Below are 19,387 nucleotides of genomic sequence, written 5' to 3' on the forward strand. Positions count from 1 at the left end.
AATATGTTGCTTATGTTATTTTTATTTAAATTATTTTTTTGTGAACATTCTCAAAACCGGTGTGTCATACTTTTCTTTTTGTCATCAATATCAGCCAAATGTATTATAACTTTACTTGAATGAATGAATGAAACGATTGTGTTTTCATGGTTCCGGGTTGCCTGTTGTAGCAGGGGGGACTTTAATTGTTGACGTACAAAATACACATACAGGAAAAGCATGGACAGCTTTTCTTTTTTTATTATTATTATTTCAAAATGACCGTATCCATAGTAACAGCAGAAAACATTAAAAACATTTACATACAAAAGAAGCATAGTGAAAACATAAACAAAGAGCTGTGACAAACATAAAAGGACAACAATAATGAAACAAAACAAACGTAAAATTTAAAAAAAATTAAAAAATTAAAAAATAAGTAGATAATAATAAAAAGGTCCACGAGAGAGTATGACAATAATTTCACTTAAAAACGACATGATTGTGCAAACGGAAATAGAAACCTAGAACCGTCGGAGGAGGGCAGCAGAGACCGCAGATACTCCACCAGGAGGATCAGAGCAGGTTAGGGGTCTCTTGGCAACCTGCAGCTCTGGAGCCACATCCGGGCTCTTCAGCTCCTCTCCAGTGGCTCTCTGTGGATTTATGAACATGGAAATGAATAACTGCTCTTTGTTTACATTTTCATTTTTATTTATCATTGTTGTAGGTCTATGGTACGACGGGACGACGGAGTATTAGGGCCACAGTGAGGACAAATAAATAAATCTGAGATTACGAGAATAAAGTCATAATATTATGAAAATAAAGACAAATGTTTAGGAAAAAAGTCGTAATATTATGAGGATAAAGTCATAATATTATAAAGTAGTAATTGTATGTGTTATTTTCTTTTTTTCTCATTAAGTTATGACTTTATTCTCGTAATATTATGACTTTATTCTCGTAATATTATGACTTTATTCTCGCAATATTATGACTTTTTTCTGGTAATATGACTTTATTCTCGTAAATTTACGACTTTTTTCTCGTAATATTTTGACTTTATTGTGTAAATCTCAGATGTGTTTTCCCTCAATGTGGCCCTAATACTCCGTAGTACATTGTCTCTTTGGCCCTCACTGCATTAGACTTATATACTATATACTTAGACTATAAACTGTGTTACCTTCATCACAATGATCGAATGTTTTGCGGCTCCAGACAGATTTCTTTTTTCTTTTATTGCATAAAATGTCTCTTTAGATAGCTGCAGGCTGCTGACCCATGACCCCTGGTTTAGTGCTTCATGTTGCCTGTTGGAGGCGCGTTTCACCACAACATCCATCCAGGAGTCACACTGACTAACGGTTTTTATTCTGTTCAAAATGTGCTCGACAGATGCGTCACCAAGGCTTCTGCTCATTAAACAGAGAGGAGTTTCCATAGAAGGAAACAATGCATCATGTTTGCTGCAGCAGCTCAAAGTCTGGAGACGCTTTAGTTTCCATGATCCTATTGTTAGAAGGGGGCAGCTTGTGTTGCCTTTCAATAAAACTCCTCTTAGCACACACTTTTTATGTGCATCGCTTTTTTCTGTCCATATAATTAATGCAAGGTCTATCCTTGTGTGTGAAGTGTGCCAACTAAATAATCTTTTCCCTTTTTCCATAGTATGGCTAAAATATCACCTTGTATGGCTGTGCGTAAAAGATGCGTAATTACGCACATGAATAAAAGACTAATATTCTGACAGATAACCTCAAAGTGTAAACAAAACACAACACAATATCTTACCACTACATCGTAGTTTTTATTTATATAAAATATATACAACATTTGCTGTAAATAGCAAAAACAGAACACATCCCAACAGAGATACTTCCACTGACACATGATGTGTCTACAGAGTTCATCTGCACAGTCTCAGGACTCTGAGGTGCAGATTCATACAGACTGACCCTTTGGGTCTTACAGGGCTGTTTCAATGGCCCTTAATCACTTAGTCCACAAACAGGACTAAATATTTAACGTATACATACATGCAGATTTAAAGAAATACGACTGTCTAAACGTGTCAACATAAACAGGACAACAGACTCGTGCGCAAAACGTAAGTATATAATACTCAACAGATACGATTTAACGATGAATTCTGGCTTTTCATCAACGGGAGCGACGGAAGAATCACTGTGCATATTTACAAGTGATGCTATCTCAACATGCTGCCTACATATGAAACACTTTACAGGCTTTTGGGAGACCCTTTTATGAGGTTCACCAAGGTCTCCACATGGAGGCGTTGACAGCCTGCAGACCGGACTGCGCTCTGCTGCTGCTGCAGGACTGGCTCTCCAGTCTGGAGCTGAAGCTGGATTTGAGGCTCAGGAGTCTCTGCTGCATTTGAGGGAAAGTCCTGGAGCTCTGAGCGCAGCAGTTCATGCAGGTCTTGGTGACGGTGCTGGACTTGGACTGCTGCACGAAGTCGTTGACACGCTGACACGCGTCCTGATCCAGGCTGGTTTTGGGGATCAGAGTGGAGACGCGCTGCAGGCAGGCTCTATAGCCTTCTCTGTAACTGTCTGTGGAGTCTGGAAAAGACAATGACATGTTAGTTTGGTTGTTTATAAACGATAAGAGTCCACACTGTGTATATATATATATATATGAATCAACAAAACAGCAAAACAAGCAGAAGCAGAACTCACCTTTCGTGCTAACAGGTGGGATGTCTCCGAGGAACCTCACAGTCATTTCCAGGATGTCTGCTTTCTCCAGCTTGGAGTAGCGAGTCTTCTGGAGGAAATAATACAAATCAAATGTTAAACATCTGAGCCAAAGCGCTGCTTTGACTTTAGTGTATCTGAAAGGAGTTTTTCTGTGTGTATTTAAATGGATATAATAACTTACATCTCTGCCTGTGAGTGGAAGGATGAGGTTTTTCAAAAGGTTCAGGCTATCGTTGATACGAGCGCGCCTTTTCTTTTCCATCAAAGGTTTCATTGTCTGAAAAGAAACACATCACATTTAGCATTCACTCATCACATTAAAGTGTAAAATCATCAGAGATTAAGACAATGAAGCAAAATTCAGTGACTTCTCTTACCTTTCTGAGCTCAAGAGCCTCTTTTCTTTTGGCCACAGTAAGCCTTGGAGAAAAAGACTGGAGAGGTTCACAAGTCATGTTTGGAGACATTTTCAGCTTCGTCTTTGTGCCAGAGAAGTGTCCAGAGCAGAGGCTGAGGAAGATGTGTCTCTAACGGTCAAAGGCTGAGGTTTATATGCAGCTCGGTGGCGTCGGTTCACGTGCGTCACGGGCACGCCCCCAAGCCAACACCAAACCATTTGGTCTGGCCACGTATTCGATGGAAACAACACAAAACCATCAAATTTAGTAAGATAACCATCTGTCTTCTACTCTAATCCACGCGTGACAACTGCAGTGCGTGTCTGCGCTGTGATCCAGAGACCAAATACAACTAAACCTGCGTCAGCAAGCTGAATAAATGTGCGCGTAAAGACGCGTAAAGTTTGGACGCACCGAATGCTCATTCAGCCAAATATGTATTCCACAAACAACAATTTAAATCATATCAAATAGAACACAATTAAGTTCATTATTTCACATATAGTAGATGGAATAGGTTGTTCTTAAAATACACAAATACATATAGTTACTGGTGCGTAATTACGCAGTGGCTGGGAACCAAATACAGGCTTTTTAGCAATAAAATATCGGCTATATCACATTCATTTATTTTGAGATCTAACAATGAAACATATCTTTAAAAATAATTAAATTTTCTCCACAACAACAAGTTTTATAGTTTGCATTACTAGCATTTGATTGCCTGCTTGTGTTGCTGCTCCACGCTGAGGTTTTACTGTATTTTATTGTGTGTACGTTTGATTAAATATCTTTTACATTACATATCCTTTTAGAATAAATATACACACAATTAAGTTCATTATTTCACATGTAGTAGATGGAATAGGTTGTTCGTAAAATGCACAAATATGTATAGTTACTGGTGCGTAATTACGCAGTGGCTGGGAACCAAATACAGGCTTTTTAGCAATACAAATATCGGCTATATAGTATTCTTTTACTGTCTTTTATTGTGTGTAAGTTTGATTACATATCTTTTACATTACATATCCTTTTAAATATATAAATATACACACTTAGAACAGCAGGGTGTAATACATTCACTACTGGCCCTGTAGGGGTCAGGCTTGCGTGTATGAAAAAGTGTCCACAGACTCCAATCTCATACCCAAGCCACGCTACTTTCAAATAACATCTGCTCTTACATTTTGACAACAATAGTTTTGCATATGACGTTTGTATGCAGTTTCTGCCCTGGGGGGTGCATCGGTCTCTACCTGTAGGGTGAATCCTGCTGCTACCGACGCCTCCTGCAGGGCGGTGGGGGCTGAAACACAGAGGATGGGCAGCCAGCTTCAATCACAATAACCTCCTCCATATACAACATGATGCCATGGGGTTTAACTTATTAGGTGTTATAAATGTTTAGACTATTTCTTGTGGATTTTCTGTATTTAATAACCAACCATATCAGGTATGAATCAAACTTTGAATTACAGCTTTGAGATTTCCAGATTTTGAATAAAACTGTAGAGACATGACAACCCATCAAATACCACTGCACTCAGGGGAACCACGCGCACAGCACGCGCCATGGTGACCAGATGGCTTCAACCCCCCCCCCTCAATACACTCCTCCTGCACCACACCAGCATCCTGAGTCCCACCATGGATCTATCCATATCTCATCCATGCACACACACACACGCACGCACACACATACACACACACACACACACACACACACACACACAGACGGCAATGCATACACTCAAGCTCCTTTTCTATGAACTTTACGCGCACGACACATGATCTCCACGCAGTTTTGGCGTGGGTGCCCCATCTGCAATCTGCAGGCGTCTTCTGGGTCCACGTTGTTGTCCAACCGAAACCATCCAACCAACCAACCAACCCCCTCCTGTTTGAAACTCTGTTGTCTCCTTAAGCTTGACTCCTGGATGTTTCAGCGTCCAAGCTTTCATGAAATGCTTGTTTATCAATATTATATGGTGATGACGACACACAAAGCTCAATCTGTTGGTGGAGATAGAGATGCTGGTCTGGGAGAGCAGACTGAATGACTCCAGGTTCTTTAGTTCACACTAGAAAAGCACATTGAGAGTCTTAAACAGCATGGAGCTTTTATTCTAACTTCCCAAACAGAAGCTGAATTACAGAATTTGTAATATATAAATAAATACTTATTTTTTATATATATATATATATCAACCCTTACATTGTTTTCCACCCTGCACTACTCATGCAGTTTGATTTGTCCCTTTTTAATGCGCAATAGGATATGAATGTTTCTATGGAGTTCGAGGGCGGTTCAGTTGTGCGTATTTTCGGAGTATTTCTACAAGTTGAAATTAAATTAAATGAAGTCTACAGAGTCTAAATGTGAAGGTTATAGCATCATGTAGACATGATCTTGTTGCGCTGAGCTGAACCTGAGAGGCACACTCTCTGCACGCGCCCCTCACCCCCCGCTGGGATGGAGGGATGATGGAGGGATGATGGGGGATGGTGATGGGGTTGGGTAGGAGGTACACTTCTCCGTTTTCCTCTTACGGTTAGAGTCCTCTTTTGTCTTTTCAAGCAGTTAGGGCGTCGGTAACCCATCTGTGCAGCCGGATAACAGGGAGCCTTTGTTTGGAAATGTTCCGACACTTCATGGGAATTAAGAGTCACATCATGAGGGCTGTGGAGGGAGGGATGGAGGGATGGATGGATACTTGGATTTTATCTCTGTGCACCATCTTGATTGTATGAGGAAGTTTTTGTGCCTTCCAGATATTATATATGTATATATATACAGTATATATATATGTATATATACTGTATATATATATATATATATACATATACAGTATATATATTATATATTTTATGTTATATTTATATATAGAAATAAATGAGTTTGCAACAGTAAACAATAAGACCCATTGAACAAAGCCTCCAGTCCTTTCCTGAGTCAGTCTTGTTAACAGCAGACTGAGCTTTTTGCTTCCACATGTCTGTCTGTGTGAGCAGAGCATCAAACTGGGCATCACTCATCTGCTCCTTCAACAAATAAGGTTTTAAATGGAGTAAAGAACATACTATATGTCAGCAAATAGATACACAGGATATCTCCAGTTTTGTTTTTTTACTTGATCAACAGAGCAACATGGACTTTTTATTTATTCAAATGAGAACTCATTTTCTCTAGAATGCTGTAACTTAATTTGCTCTTTGCTACCAGCTGGATTATCCCACCTGAAACCTGATGATCAGAATCAAACGATGTAATGTGAAGCCAACATGCAAATACTGATCCAACTGCAATAAAGTTAATAATGCAACTCAACAGCAGCTTTCATTAGAGCCTGTATGCCTCTTAAATGCCTGCTTCTTTTAAACCCCATATCTCCAGTTTGTAACACAGGATTTCTATTAAGGACCCAAGCAAAGATAATTTTTCAAAATTTGGAAAGCTCCCTACTGAGCCACAGAACCATCGAATAGTTAATCAACCCCATCACCTGACAATTCCTGCAAAATCCCATATTTAATTAAAGTTTTATTATCAGTGCCAACATTTTCTCTTTACGATATCTGTGTATGGTAACTCCAGCCTGGTTAAGGGTGGAGAGAGACTGCGTAGTAATAGCAGATCTGTCTCTGGCACCCCCAACCCCCACTGTGACCACAGTGTGGACAAGAACAACTGAACACTGTCGATCTCAGCTTTTAGAGGTCACCATATTAGAGGACCGCTTTAGTTCTCTTTCCTCCACTTTTTAGACAAAATGTCTTTCATAGTTAATAGTTAGACCTTGTAACACATTTTCTATTAGTTCTATAATAATATACACCGATCAGCCATAACATTAGGTCAGCACGGGCAACCTGACCGGGCTGCCGTCTTCACAGCCCCGTACGCAACAAACTGCTCCTCACTGTGTGTTCTGACTCCTTTCTATCAGAACCAGCATTACGTTTTTCAGCAGTTTGAGCTCCAGTAGCTCTTCTATTGGATCGGACAACACGGGCCAGCCTTCACTCCCCACGTGCATCAATGAGCCTCGGGTCTGACCCTGTCACAGGTTCACCGGTTTTCCTTCCTGAACCACTTTTGGTAGGTTCTGACCACTGCAGACCGGGAACAAGAGCTGCAGTTCTGGAGATGCTCTGACCCGGTCGTCTAGCCAGCACTGTTTGGCCCTTGTTGTCAAAGTCACTCACATCCTCACGCTGGCCCATTTTTCTGCTTCCAACACAAAGCTCAAAGCTCAAAATGTTCACTTGCTGTCTAATACATTCCCCCCCACTGCCAGGTGCCATTGTAACGAGATAGTCAATGTTATTCACTTCACCAGTCAGTGGTCTGAATGTTATGGCTGATCGGTGTAGGTTATATTAATGAGTAGTGCATTATGGCAATGTTTTCTGAACAGTATTCTTTATAGTTCCTACTTTGTTGAAAATCAACAAAAACTCAGACAAAAACAAGACAAAGGCTTTTCCTAATTGATTGAGATCTACTGAAGCCAGTCAGAAACACTTTTCGCCAAATTCTATATCTCAGTTATTTATGAAAATATAATAATTTTACAAATGTTTTCTTTTCTCAAAGAAACATGTGAACAAGTGCCATTGTAAATGTAAGATGTTCAAATTTAGACTGCAATTTTTTCAATTTAAACCATATTATTTTTTTAGCCCAGAACGAGGCGTCCCAACCGTCACGAGGAGGCAGAATTTGGGGGAAATGCACTCTTTGTACATTTAACCAAATTGTACTTTTCACATTTGGGTTGATCTCATCTCTGCCCATCTCTCCTGTGGTGTCCCGCAAGGGTCAATTCTTGGCCCATTATTATTTTCTATATATATATATATACAGTATATGCTCCCCCTATAGGTCATGTCATCCATAAGCAAAATATCCAATTCAACTTAAAAATCTCCCACTTCAAATCTCAGATTCCAGCTGTTTAACATCCATCAAGGCCTTCCTGGCCGATATACACTGTTGGATGTCCCAGAACTTCCTTCAGTTGAACTCTGACAAATCTGAGGTTCTCCTATTTGAACCCCTCAGTCACAACGCCAAATTAGAAGATAGTCTCGATTCCCTCTCAGTCAACATTAAACCAGTTGCAAGAAACTTGGGTGTTTTATTTGACACAAGGCTTTGTTTTGAGGTGCAAATAAAACGGGTGGTGCAATCCTGCTTCCTTCACCTCAGAAATATTTCTAAAATAAAATCATTTTTATCAACTCATGACCTCAATAGAGTAGTCAACGCTCTCATCTGCTCCCGTTTAGATTACTGCAACGCCCTCTACTCCGGTCTCAGCCAAAACTCACTACATCGCCTTTTAACTCCATAAGGCAACAGCTTGGTGCACCTTTTCCACACCTTTTATATTGTCCTCTTTTGGCATACGTGTTGTAACTTGTTGTTTTGATACTGCTGGTTACAGGTTTTAGTTTTCTCATTATTTGGTCTTTATGTTTGGTTCTTTTATTGTTGTTTTCATTTTGTCTGTATTTCATTGTCTCTGTGCAAACACTTTGTAACTGAAAGGTGCAAATAAAGATTATTATTAAAAAAAAACTTGGTAAATTGTTAGCAGACACCTGTTAGGGATAAAATTATATTCATTACTGTTCAAGTAGTCTGTGAGTGATAGAAGATTATTTTGTGTGATAAGCGACCCTGCTCTTCCCTATATGCTCGTATTAGAAACACAAACAGAAGGATTCATTTACAACATCATGTAGTAAAAGTGGTAAATTCAGGACAGGCCTACAGATATCAGAAAAACAACCTTATAGTAGTGAGATGTAAAATAGTCTGACCACAAGTTTACCTTTAAACTTATCAACTTACCGTATTTGTTGATTTCATTTATTATTACTCTCGTATTGTTGTACTATTATTGTTTTTTTTTTGTTTTTTTAACTCTACTCTTTCTTTTTGTCATTATTAATATTGTTATTTCTTTTCTTGGTTTAGTTTTGGTTTTGAATGTTGAGGTTGTTTTCTCTATAGTGTACTTGATGGGTTTGTCTGTAAAGCTCATCTACTTAAAAGTTGGTTTATAGACTGTTGTAATTACAAACAGTGGATTGCATATATGAAAACATTGAGAAAAAAAAACCTGCTATTGACAATCACTGATATGTTAGGTTACATATTGTAAAATTACTGAGAAACAAGTATGTGTGTCATTAATTCACAACTGCAGTCATCTCAGTGTGTTTCCCATCACACAACTTTCTTCCCACCAGTTTGGCGGCAACCAGAGAGGCGCCTCTCTCACATCTGGAACAATAGAGCAGCTGCTCATCAGCATCAATGGGCTCAGGCTGACCTGCGTGCGTGTGGCTTTATTCGTTTGCGCGCCTTTTCCCTTCCATTCATATAACTGAGATTCCTCTGATGATACATTTGAGATCTTTAATACCATAAAATCAAAGATCAAACAGCACAACAATATTCCAGAAATGTACATTTATTGAAAAACTTGTGTCACAAAACATGTTTTTTTTTTCTTCATACATTACATCAGTGAATAATACATCATCCTATTTAACACACAGTGTTTTACAGACTATTCTTTTGCACAGACCAAAATACTTTTAAGTCCATCGTGCAAACCTCAAACAAAATAACCCTTGGGGTTTTACAAAAGTGTTGTCTACAACCCGGATCTTTGAAACCCCAAAGAGGATTGCGATTTAAAAAGCTCATAAGACTTCTTTAAGATCTGTGCTCTCATGGCATTGAACGCAACATGAGCAGCCAAATGCTGAATTAAATCATTGTACAGCAAACTCCAACAATTCTTCATCGCTAAGACTAATACAAGTAGTATAAATAACATCACAAAATAAATAACATGCATGAGGATAAATGTCCATGTAGTCTACCAAGGTCTCCACATGGCAGCGCTGACAGGCTGCAGACCAGACTGCGCTCTGCTGGGAGCCAGTGCGCCTCCATCACCTCCACTACTACTACTACTACTGCTGCTGCTGCTGCTGCTGCAGGACTGGCTCTCCAGTCTGGAGCTGAAGCTGGATTTGAGGCTCAGGAGTCTCTGCTGCATCTGAGGGAAAGTCCTGGAGCTCTGAGCACAGCAGTTCATGCAGGTCTTGGTGACTGTAGAGGACGTGGACTGCTGCACGAAGTCGTTGACCCGCTGACACGCGTCCTGATCCAGGCTGGTTTTGGGGAGCAGAGTGGAGACGCGCTGCAGGCAGGCTCTGTAGCCTTCTCTGTAACTGTCTGTAGAGTCTGGAGGGATGAAGACATTTGATCAGTGACTTGAATTCCATGTGCAGATCTCAGATTAAAGATAGTTTTTTGCAATGCATATGGTATATTTCATGAGATGGAGGATGGTGCATACCTTTGAGTGGAGTGGAAGGAAGGTCTCTGAGGAAACGGACGGTCATCTCCAGAATATCAGCTTTCTCCAGCTTGGAGTAGCGCGCGTTGTCTTTGCCAACCAGAGGAAGAATCAGGCTTTTCAGATGACTGAGACTGTCGTTGATACGAGCACGTCTTTTCTTCTCCAGCAAGGGTTTCAGAGTCTAGAAGGAATCAAGAGAAAATGGTTATTCAGCTGCACTTTTTAAAAGAGTGGAATATGAAATCATTCACATTAAGAGCTCCACAGCGTCTCTCTCTTTCTCTTACCTTTCTCAGTTCGTTGGCTTGTTTTCTCTGGGCCACGGTGGACCTGGCTGCTGCAGGAGGAGGCTGGCTGGCCTCAGCTGTGATGCTGGGACTCATTTTTCAGTTTGCTGCTTGTTGCTTTTTGAGGGGAGATGTTTGCTCTTGGAGAGGCTGAGCTGAAGTGTGCCAAAGAGCTGGACAGCCTCCTATTTATGAGGGTCCAGCGCGTCAGAGGGGAGGAACACAAGCCATGGTGTCTGGGGGGGTTTGGCACAGAGGAGGGGGGGGTGATGCCTCTGGGAGATGAGAGGAGAGGAGAGGAGATCCTGTCTGGACCATCTGCGTCTCTACCGCTGGTATGCGGAGTTTCGTGACGATGTTGCGCTTTATTGCGTTTAAAATGTAAAGCTTTAACGTTCATCGAAGATCCAATTACGCACAGACGCCATATAATATAACGATGCTGTTTGTCTAACATGAATGTTTTATCACATAGCTGATCTTTTGTTATTTTCTACACTGTAAAAAAACAAAGTTTTTTTCAAGAAATTTTACATTTTTTGTCTGTATTTCAAAATGACAGAAAAAAATGTAAAAATTAAATGTTTCATTTGTGATTTATATGTAAATGGTCTTAGATTTACAGTATTTTTGATAATCACAATTAATTATCTATATTCAAGCTTTTCTTGATCATTTTTAAAGATCATTATTCTGTTTTTTAGATGTCTATGACTCTATTTTAACAATTAATTTATGTTAGAAGAAAAGGATTTCATGGAATTGTAAAAATATTTCTTGTAAAAATACAGATTCTTTTGCAAAACTTCTGAGAGTTAATGTAAATTTGGTCTTTTGCAACGTAAAATTACATGTTTCATTTGTGATTTATATGTAAATGGTCTTATATTTACGGTGTATGACTATTCTAACAATAAATATATGTTAAAAGTAAAATATTTCTTCTGATATTACAGTAATAAAGGCTAAATATATAAAGATAATTACTGTTTGTTTTTTTACAGTTTATTTATGTTAATTAACGGTATTTTTCCGTTTTTTAACTTCATTTTCTGGCGGTAAATTTCCGCTATTTTACACTTTTACACTTTTTTTACAGTGTACAGTAAGGATTGTTTCTTTATTCGCTTGGCTTTGTTATTAATTTGACAATATTTCTGTTTATTATAGTGTTCATTTTTACATCCGAAAATCCCCACAAATGAGCTACTAACTCGGTAGAAGATAAATTTAGTTTAATGAGATACCTGAAAGCTGCACTGCTATAAATGAACAATAAAAAGTTAGATAAAAATAATGAAAATAACATAGATTATATGTATATATATATATATAAATGCTTATGGACTCGATTTGCCACAAAGAGAGAAAGCCAGAACCAGATGAGTGATTCTGGGCTGACAGGACTAATCTATTCCTACATTAATAAAGCAGATACCCAAGCCACGCTATGTATGGATTAACATCTGCTTATGGAGCCTCGGCAGCTTGTTTCACATCTCAACAACACGGTGTTTACCTGGAGCAGACTGGGTGACGTCACAACCTGCAACACACAGAGAGGTGCGTGCATCTGAATACATGAACACAAAGGAGTCATTCAGTAGAGTCTGCTCTGACACTGTCTGGATGACACGATGAGGAACAGGATTCAGGACAAAACTGGACCTCTTTTAAAGTGATTAAAAATCTCTTAAAAACTAAACAAACACAATATTAACTATAAAACATTAAAGATATTTCAAACTGTTTTATTTCAACATCTTTATGAAGACTTTCAGGTCATCTCTGCTGATGACCATCAGACCATCAGACCAGACACAGAGCAGCGAGCTGCAGGAGGATTCACGCGCTCGGCACGCGCCACAACCACGCAACAGATGGGATACCCCCACCACACACACACACACACACACACACACTCCTCTGTCTCCCACTGCTGCTCCCATCAGCATCCCGGACCAGCTCCTCTTCTTGTGCACCCTCATCATCATCATCATCATCATCATCATCATCAATGTGCTTCAACTAGGTTTTTTGTCTTTGTTGGAGGGGGGAGGGGGGAGGTTTGGACACAATGGAGTATAGTTATATAGCAATATACGTTCATACAAAGCAAACCAAGCATAAACAGCAAGATGCTAAAAAGACGTCCTGATACGACAAAGTTCACATGAAAGACACCAAATAAAACTAGAAAAGCAGTTTCTGAAGACATTGCGGTGTGAATGCTGGATGCTGAAGAGCTGACGCTACGCTGTAATGATGATTTAAATGTTGTGAGAAGAAGGTGAAGAAGTAGGAAGAGTTGCAAAAGTGCTAATGGGTTTTAATTTGTATGAATTTCATTGAAAAGTTGTGGAACATTTTACAGTTTGAATGGAGTTTCTAGGTGAAAGTATGAATGAGCAGTGAAGAGTTGAAAATGCTTGAAAATGTTTAAACTCTGAACATTTCTTCCATTCATTTCAATGGAGAATTTGTGATGAATTATGATTAATAATTCTGAAAATATGAAAGTTATGAATGAGAAAAGTAAGAGCCATCGATTCCTAATTGAGCTGCACGTTTTGATGTTTGAATGGAGTTTCTATGTTGAAAATGTGGAAGGAGAACTAAATCTGATAAATATGGCAAATAGCAGCTTTACGCACAACTTTTACGCACGGAGCTGTTTACTGAAGCTCTTCAAGGCTTAAAGGAACGACTAAAGAGATGGAACATGCTCAACACTGAAAGTGTTAAATGTCAGTTGATGTATTTCCATTTGGAAACAGATATGTAGTTCAACAAGCTCTCAACATGTTGGTAAAGATAAAGCTGCTCTCCGGTTGCAAGCTGTCCTGCTGCAGCTTCAGGGTTTCCTCCCTCATTTACAAGCATTATAGATGCTATAGATGGTTGTGCACGCGTCCTGCCCCCATGGGGCCCCAAATAACTGCCATCAAGTCCAGTCAGGGAACTGGCCCTTCGAGATAGAACTAAAAAAAAAAAAAAAGTGCGATGAGAAGCTTCGGTTGGGATGGGAGCTGTTTTGTCCTGGTTACAGTGGCGTGGGTCTCCATCTGTGCCATCTGAGAGCACAGTGAGCCTTTTGTTAAAGCACCTACAGAATAGTGCACTTTTACAGCGACTGGATGGGAAACAGATATCATCAGCTTTTTGGTTTTCTTCCACTTAAACTACAGGCTACTGAATCCAATACCTGACTGTCCGATTTAAGTGAAATAAAGGAAAAAACAGCTAAATGTTTGAATACATATTATTAATTATAATACTTATTAAGAATTATTACAAGTAGAACAACATCACCAACAGTTTGGGCAGCAAAAGGTGAACATGTATTTAATGTCTTCTCCCAGAGAACATCTCAAATGAGAATTTTTGAATTTGATTATAAATTTGTGTTAATTTGGTGGTATAATCGGCATGAGACTGACACGAGCCACAGCAGCAGACAGATGGAGCCTGTTTACTGATGTGTGAACTGAAGCGTCGACTGGACTCTCTGCTGGCTGAAGGTGATCGACTCATCACGGCTACATGGAAGCTTCCAGACTTCCAGACTTTTCCAGCCTTCACATCGTGACCGTATAGCTGAAAGGATGTCTGGCATCCCAAGCCAAACATTATTATTATTATCATCATCACAGCATCATACTGAAGCATCTGGAGGCTGCTGGCTGCTGTCTGAGTTCAGCATTGAGATCAGTGATTGTTGTTCTAAGTTTGTGATAAAATAAATCAGATTGAAAATAAAACTGCAACGATTAATCGATTAGTTGTCAATTATTAAATTAACCACCAACTTTGATAATCGATTAATCGGTTTGAGTTAAAATAAGGTCTAAAATCTCTGATTGCAGCTTCTTAAATGTGAATATTTTCTGGTTTCTTTCCTCCTCTATGACAGTAAACTGAATATCTTTGAGTTGTGGACAAAACAAGACATCTGAGGACGTCATCTTGGACTTTAGGAAACACTGATTGATATTATTTACTGTTTTCTAACATTTTATAGACCAAACAACTAATTGAGAAAATAATCTACAGATTAATCAACAATGAAAATAATCATTAGTTGCAGCCTTAATTGAAAATGTTCCTTTTTTGTTACCATAAAACATCCTACAATATTCACTTGAATACAGAGCTACCAATTATTAATGCCAGTGTAACATTAACCATTTAAACAAAACACTAACTCATATTTTCCATGGACGCACACATGAAAAGAAACGTACAGTAATCAGTTTACTGCGTCTTATGCCCCAGACATGCAGCAGAGTGATGAGTAGACCAAGCAGTAAGAGAAAAAAACTAGAGACCTAGAGCATTCAGAGGATGGATGGATCAAACTAGAGACCTAGAGCATTCAGAGGATGGAGGGATCAGACTAGAGACCTAGAGCATTCAGAGGATGGATGGATCAAACTAGAGACCTAGAGCATTCAGAGGATGGATGGATCAAACTAGAGACCTAGAGCATTCGGAGGATGGATGGATCAGACTAGAGACCTAGAGCATTCAGAGGATGGATGGATCAAACAAGAGACCTAGAGCATTCGGAGGATGGATGGATCAGACTAGAGACCTAGAGCACTCAGAGGATGGATGGATCAAACAAGAGACCTAGAGCATTCGGAGGATGGATGGATCAAACAAGAGACCTAGAGCATTCAGAGGATGGATGGATCAAACAAGAGATCTAGAGCATTCAGAGGATGGATGGATCAAACAAGAGACCTAGAGCATTCAGAGGATGGATGGATCAAACAAGAGACCTAGAGCATTCAGAGGATGGATGGATCAAACAAGAGATCTAGAGCATTCAGAGGATGGATGGATCAGACTAGAGACCTAGAGCATTCAGAGGATGGAGGGATCAGACTAGAGACCTAGAGCATTCAGAGGATGGATGGATCAAACTAGAGACCTAGAGCATTCAGAGGATGGATGGATCAAACTAGAGACCTAGAGCATTCGGAGGATGGATGGATCAGACTAGAGACCTAGAGCATTCAGAGGATGGATGGATCAAACAAGAGACCTAGAGCATTCGGAGGATGGATGGATCAGACTAGAGACCTAGAGCACTCAGAGGATGGATGGATCAAACAAGAGACCTAGAGCATTCGGAGGATGGATGGATCAAACTAGAGATCTAGAGCATTCAGAGGATGGATGGATCAAACTAGAGACCTAGAGCATTCAGAGGATGGATGGATCAAACAAGAGACCTAGAGCATTCAGAGGATGGATGGATCAAACAAGAGATCTAGAGCATTCAGAGGATGGATGGATCAAACAAGAGATCTAGAGCATTCAGAGGATGGATGGATCAGACTAGAGACCTAGAGCATTCAAAGGATGGATGGCTTTCCTAGCTAGATTGACAATAAGGGGGTTTCTGATAGTTTACACAACACAAGTGCTCGCCATCCAATCGTTGAAAAATGCAATTCTTGCAGAAATCTCCAAATGTCAAAAGTTTTTGATACCAAATCACAGCATGTCTTTTTCTCTGGTGTTCCTCAAGGTCTTGGTGTCTTAATGTGGTATTTTGGAGGGATTATTGATCATTTTATCAATTCTCAAGTGGTAAAAAATGGTTAAATTTAGCACCAAATCTGTGTAATAAATGGTATCAACCCAAAAATTGCTGCAACAACTTCTGAGACATAATAGAGCATGAGGATGACCATCATGTACTTCTGTCATCATGCTCTAAGCCTTTATACACTTTCACTATTTATTTCAGTTAATGAATTCATTCATGTTTATTTCTGATTCATGACAACACGTAGAACAATTTGACACACAAAGCTGAGCTGCATCTCAAGAGATGAAAGCTAAAAAAAGAAAAGGCTGGTAAGTGGAACATGAGTCCCAAAACTGAAAAGGCTTCCCATGAACAAAGACAACTTCATGAACAGCTTCTTTCCTCTCCTCCATTAACACAACAGGGTTGCATATCAAGGTCATGGTTTAAAAAGGGGGTGTGATTTAAGGGATCCTCAAGATATTGTAAGGACAAACACGTCTTTCTCTGGCGTCTTCTTCTGTGGCTTTGCGTCTCTGATCGAGAGCAGTCAGGTGTGGGTGACTGGTCGACCCTTGTGCTCTATGGTGGTGCTTTACGACGTGACCTCTGTCCGTGGTGCTGAAGAGGCTGTTTTGACAGGTGAAAGCCGTTTGTGGGGCTGAATCCTGGCTCTGAAGTCTCAAGTCACCCATTCAGACCTGTCAGTACGTCATGTTGGTTGGTCCTCATGTAGTTATTGTTCTCTATACTGAAAGAAGGTCTTGATAACAAATACTCTTCTATCTTTTCTTCTGTTTAGATGCCCAAAATGACGTCTTACTTACATGAAAATCTGCATGAGCTGTGTGTTAATGCAAAAGAGGAGGGATTGCTATGTTTGGACTTAATCCTGAGAGGAACTACCTAACTAACACCCTGCTAGAATGATAGAACCCTCCAACACCAACACATCAGCTCTATTATCAGTCTATATTATGGAGAGGGACATCGGTCATGATGGGTTTCAATAGGAAACAATTAAATAAAAAGATCCATCTGCATAAAGTCTTACTTTGGTCGGATGTGAGGGACTTTGACAACAAGGGCCAGATAGTGCTGGCTGGACGACCGGGTCAGAGCATCTCCAGAACTGCAGCTCTTGTGGGATGTTCCCGGTCTGCAGAGGTCAGGACCTACCAAAAGTGGTCCAAGGAAGGACAACCGGTGAACCGGCGACAGGGTCAGACCCGAGGCTCATTGATGCACGTGGGGAGTGAAGGCTGGCCCGTGTTGTCTGATCCAATAGAAGAGCTACTGGAGCTCAAACTGATGAAACAGTTAATGCTGGTTCTGATAGAAAGGAGTCAGAACACACAGTGAGGAGCAGTTTGTTGCTTATGGGGCTGCGTAGCCGCAGACCGGTCAGGTTGCCCGTGCTGACCCGTGTCCACCGCCAAAAGCGCCTACAATGGGCATCAGAACTGGACCACGGAGCAATGGAAGAAGGTGGCCCGGTCTGATGAATCATCCTTTACATCATGTGGATGGCAACGAGTTGGAGGTGTTGACTCGGCATCCAAATTCTCCAGATCTCAATCCGATGGAGCATCTGTAGGATGTGCTGGACAAACAAGTCCGATCCACGGAGGCCCCACCTCGCAACTTATACAGGACTTAAAGGATCTGCTACTGACGGCTTGGTGCCAGATACCACAGCAGACCTTCAGAGGTCTAGTGGAGTCCAGGCCTCGACGGGTCAGGGCTGTTTTGGCGGCAAAAGGGGGACCTACTGAATATTAGGCAGATGGACATAATGTATATAGGAGTATATAGGAGAGTATACACCCACTTCCTCCTCGGTAATCTACTACCCATCTACCTAGTATTACACTCACCTCATTAATGACCACTACACCACTGTTTATATGCATTAGATTGAAAGGTGTTTCTAATATTTTGCCTCCCTAAAGTATTGTGGAGCTTTGTAAAAGTAGAATGCATGGCAGGGCTGTTGTATTGGATAGAATTGGATTGTGCAGGTGTACCTAACAAAGCTGCTCTTTAGTCCACTGCTTTTATGATAGGTCGGCTATGTTTAAATATCTTTCCTTTTCTTTTTTTATAATATGTTTATTGGGTTTTCTTATTTTCACAAACACAATAAGAATAAAAAAAACAACAAACACTGGTGCATGAAGGAAGTAAAGAGGGGTATCTAAATATATAGCTAGCTATAAAAATGTATATTTTTCCTCATAAATTAAAAAGAAGAATTCAAATAGAAGTCAAATATTGCAAATGTTTTGTGTCCTGTTTGTTGGTTTAGTCAACACAGTGATGAGATGCAGTCACTTCTCCCTCTGGGGATGCAAAATGAACTTCAGACCCATCAACATTTGCCAGAAAGCTTCAGACGCCTAAACCAACGCTGGTTTCATGTAAAGCATCTGTTGCTGCAGCAGCGACCAAAAAAACCCAAACTTGTTTTCTCCTGCACGAGGTGCATCTGACGTCACTGATTCTGTCCCAAGGTCTGTCAGCATCCCGACAGGTCACGTGCTCAACGAGACGCTAACAAAAGATGCTGATAAATTATAATTATAGTGTTCTCTAAATAAATACACCAGGAATTAAGGAGCAAAACATGTACGCAGAAAAGTGGACCTCCTTTAGTATACAGGCCTTTGACTTAAGTTATTTAAAATCTTATAAATACAAGAGTTTAAAGAGATCTCATAGGCCTACTGATGTTGTAATTATATTATATTGTCTTAACAATGCGGGTTATTTGTTTTGGAAGGATATAAGAGCAGAGTCTGGTTACTATTGAACATAAAAAACACCATTAAAACAGAGCTGAATCTGTGCGCTGGTAGAAATCTACTTAAAACAGAAAATAAGTAAATAAGTAAATCAATTAATGAATTAATAAATAAGTAAATAAGTAAATAAATACATTTTAAAAATAAAAAATAAAAAAATAAAAATAAAAATAAAAACAAAATATATATACCCCATAAAACACAGACGTGGACAAAAATATACATTTTGAATGTAAGATCACAGATTATGGTTGAAT

The 19,387-nt window shown here is 39.8% G+C and overlaps 2 protein-coding genes across 2 annotated transcripts; both read right to left on the bottom strand.

Annotated features, from left to right (window-relative positions):
• Positions 1 to 1,898: 1,898 nt before the first annotated feature.
• LOC141772017 (transcription factor HES-2-like) lies at positions 1,899 to 3,562 on the bottom strand. The gene is made up of 4 exons (XM_074642644.1): positions 3,086 to 3,562; positions 2,890 to 2,985; positions 2,688 to 2,775; positions 1,899 to 2,570 (listed from the first exon to the last, which is right to left on the bottom strand). Exons 1-4 carry the CDS (start codon positions 3,173 to 3,175, stop codon positions 2,257 to 2,259), a joined length of 588 nt encoding a protein of 195 aa, XP_074498745.1. The 5' UTR covers positions 3,176 to 3,562; the 3' UTR covers positions 1,899 to 2,256.
• A 6,043-nt stretch (positions 3,563 to 9,605) lies between these two features.
• On the bottom strand, positions 9,606 to 10,986 carry hes2.1 (hes family bHLH transcription factor 2, tandem duplicate 1). Its single transcript, XM_074642760.1, has 3 exons — positions 10,785 to 10,986; positions 10,495 to 10,678; positions 9,606 to 10,379 (listed from the first exon to the last, which is right to left on the bottom strand). Exons 1-3 carry the CDS (start codon positions 10,878 to 10,880, stop codon positions 10,009 to 10,011), a joined length of 651 nt encoding a protein of 216 aa, XP_074498861.1. The 5' UTR covers positions 10,881 to 10,986; the 3' UTR covers positions 9,606 to 10,008.
• Positions 10,987 to 19,387: the final 8,401 nt, after the last annotated feature.

This window comes from Sebastes fasciatus, chromosome 8, assembly GCF_043250625.1.
Source record: "Sebastes fasciatus isolate fSebFas1 chromosome 8, fSebFas1.pri, whole genome shotgun sequence".
NCBI lineage: Eukaryota > Metazoa > Chordata > Actinopteri > Perciformes > Sebastidae > Sebastes > Sebastes fasciatus.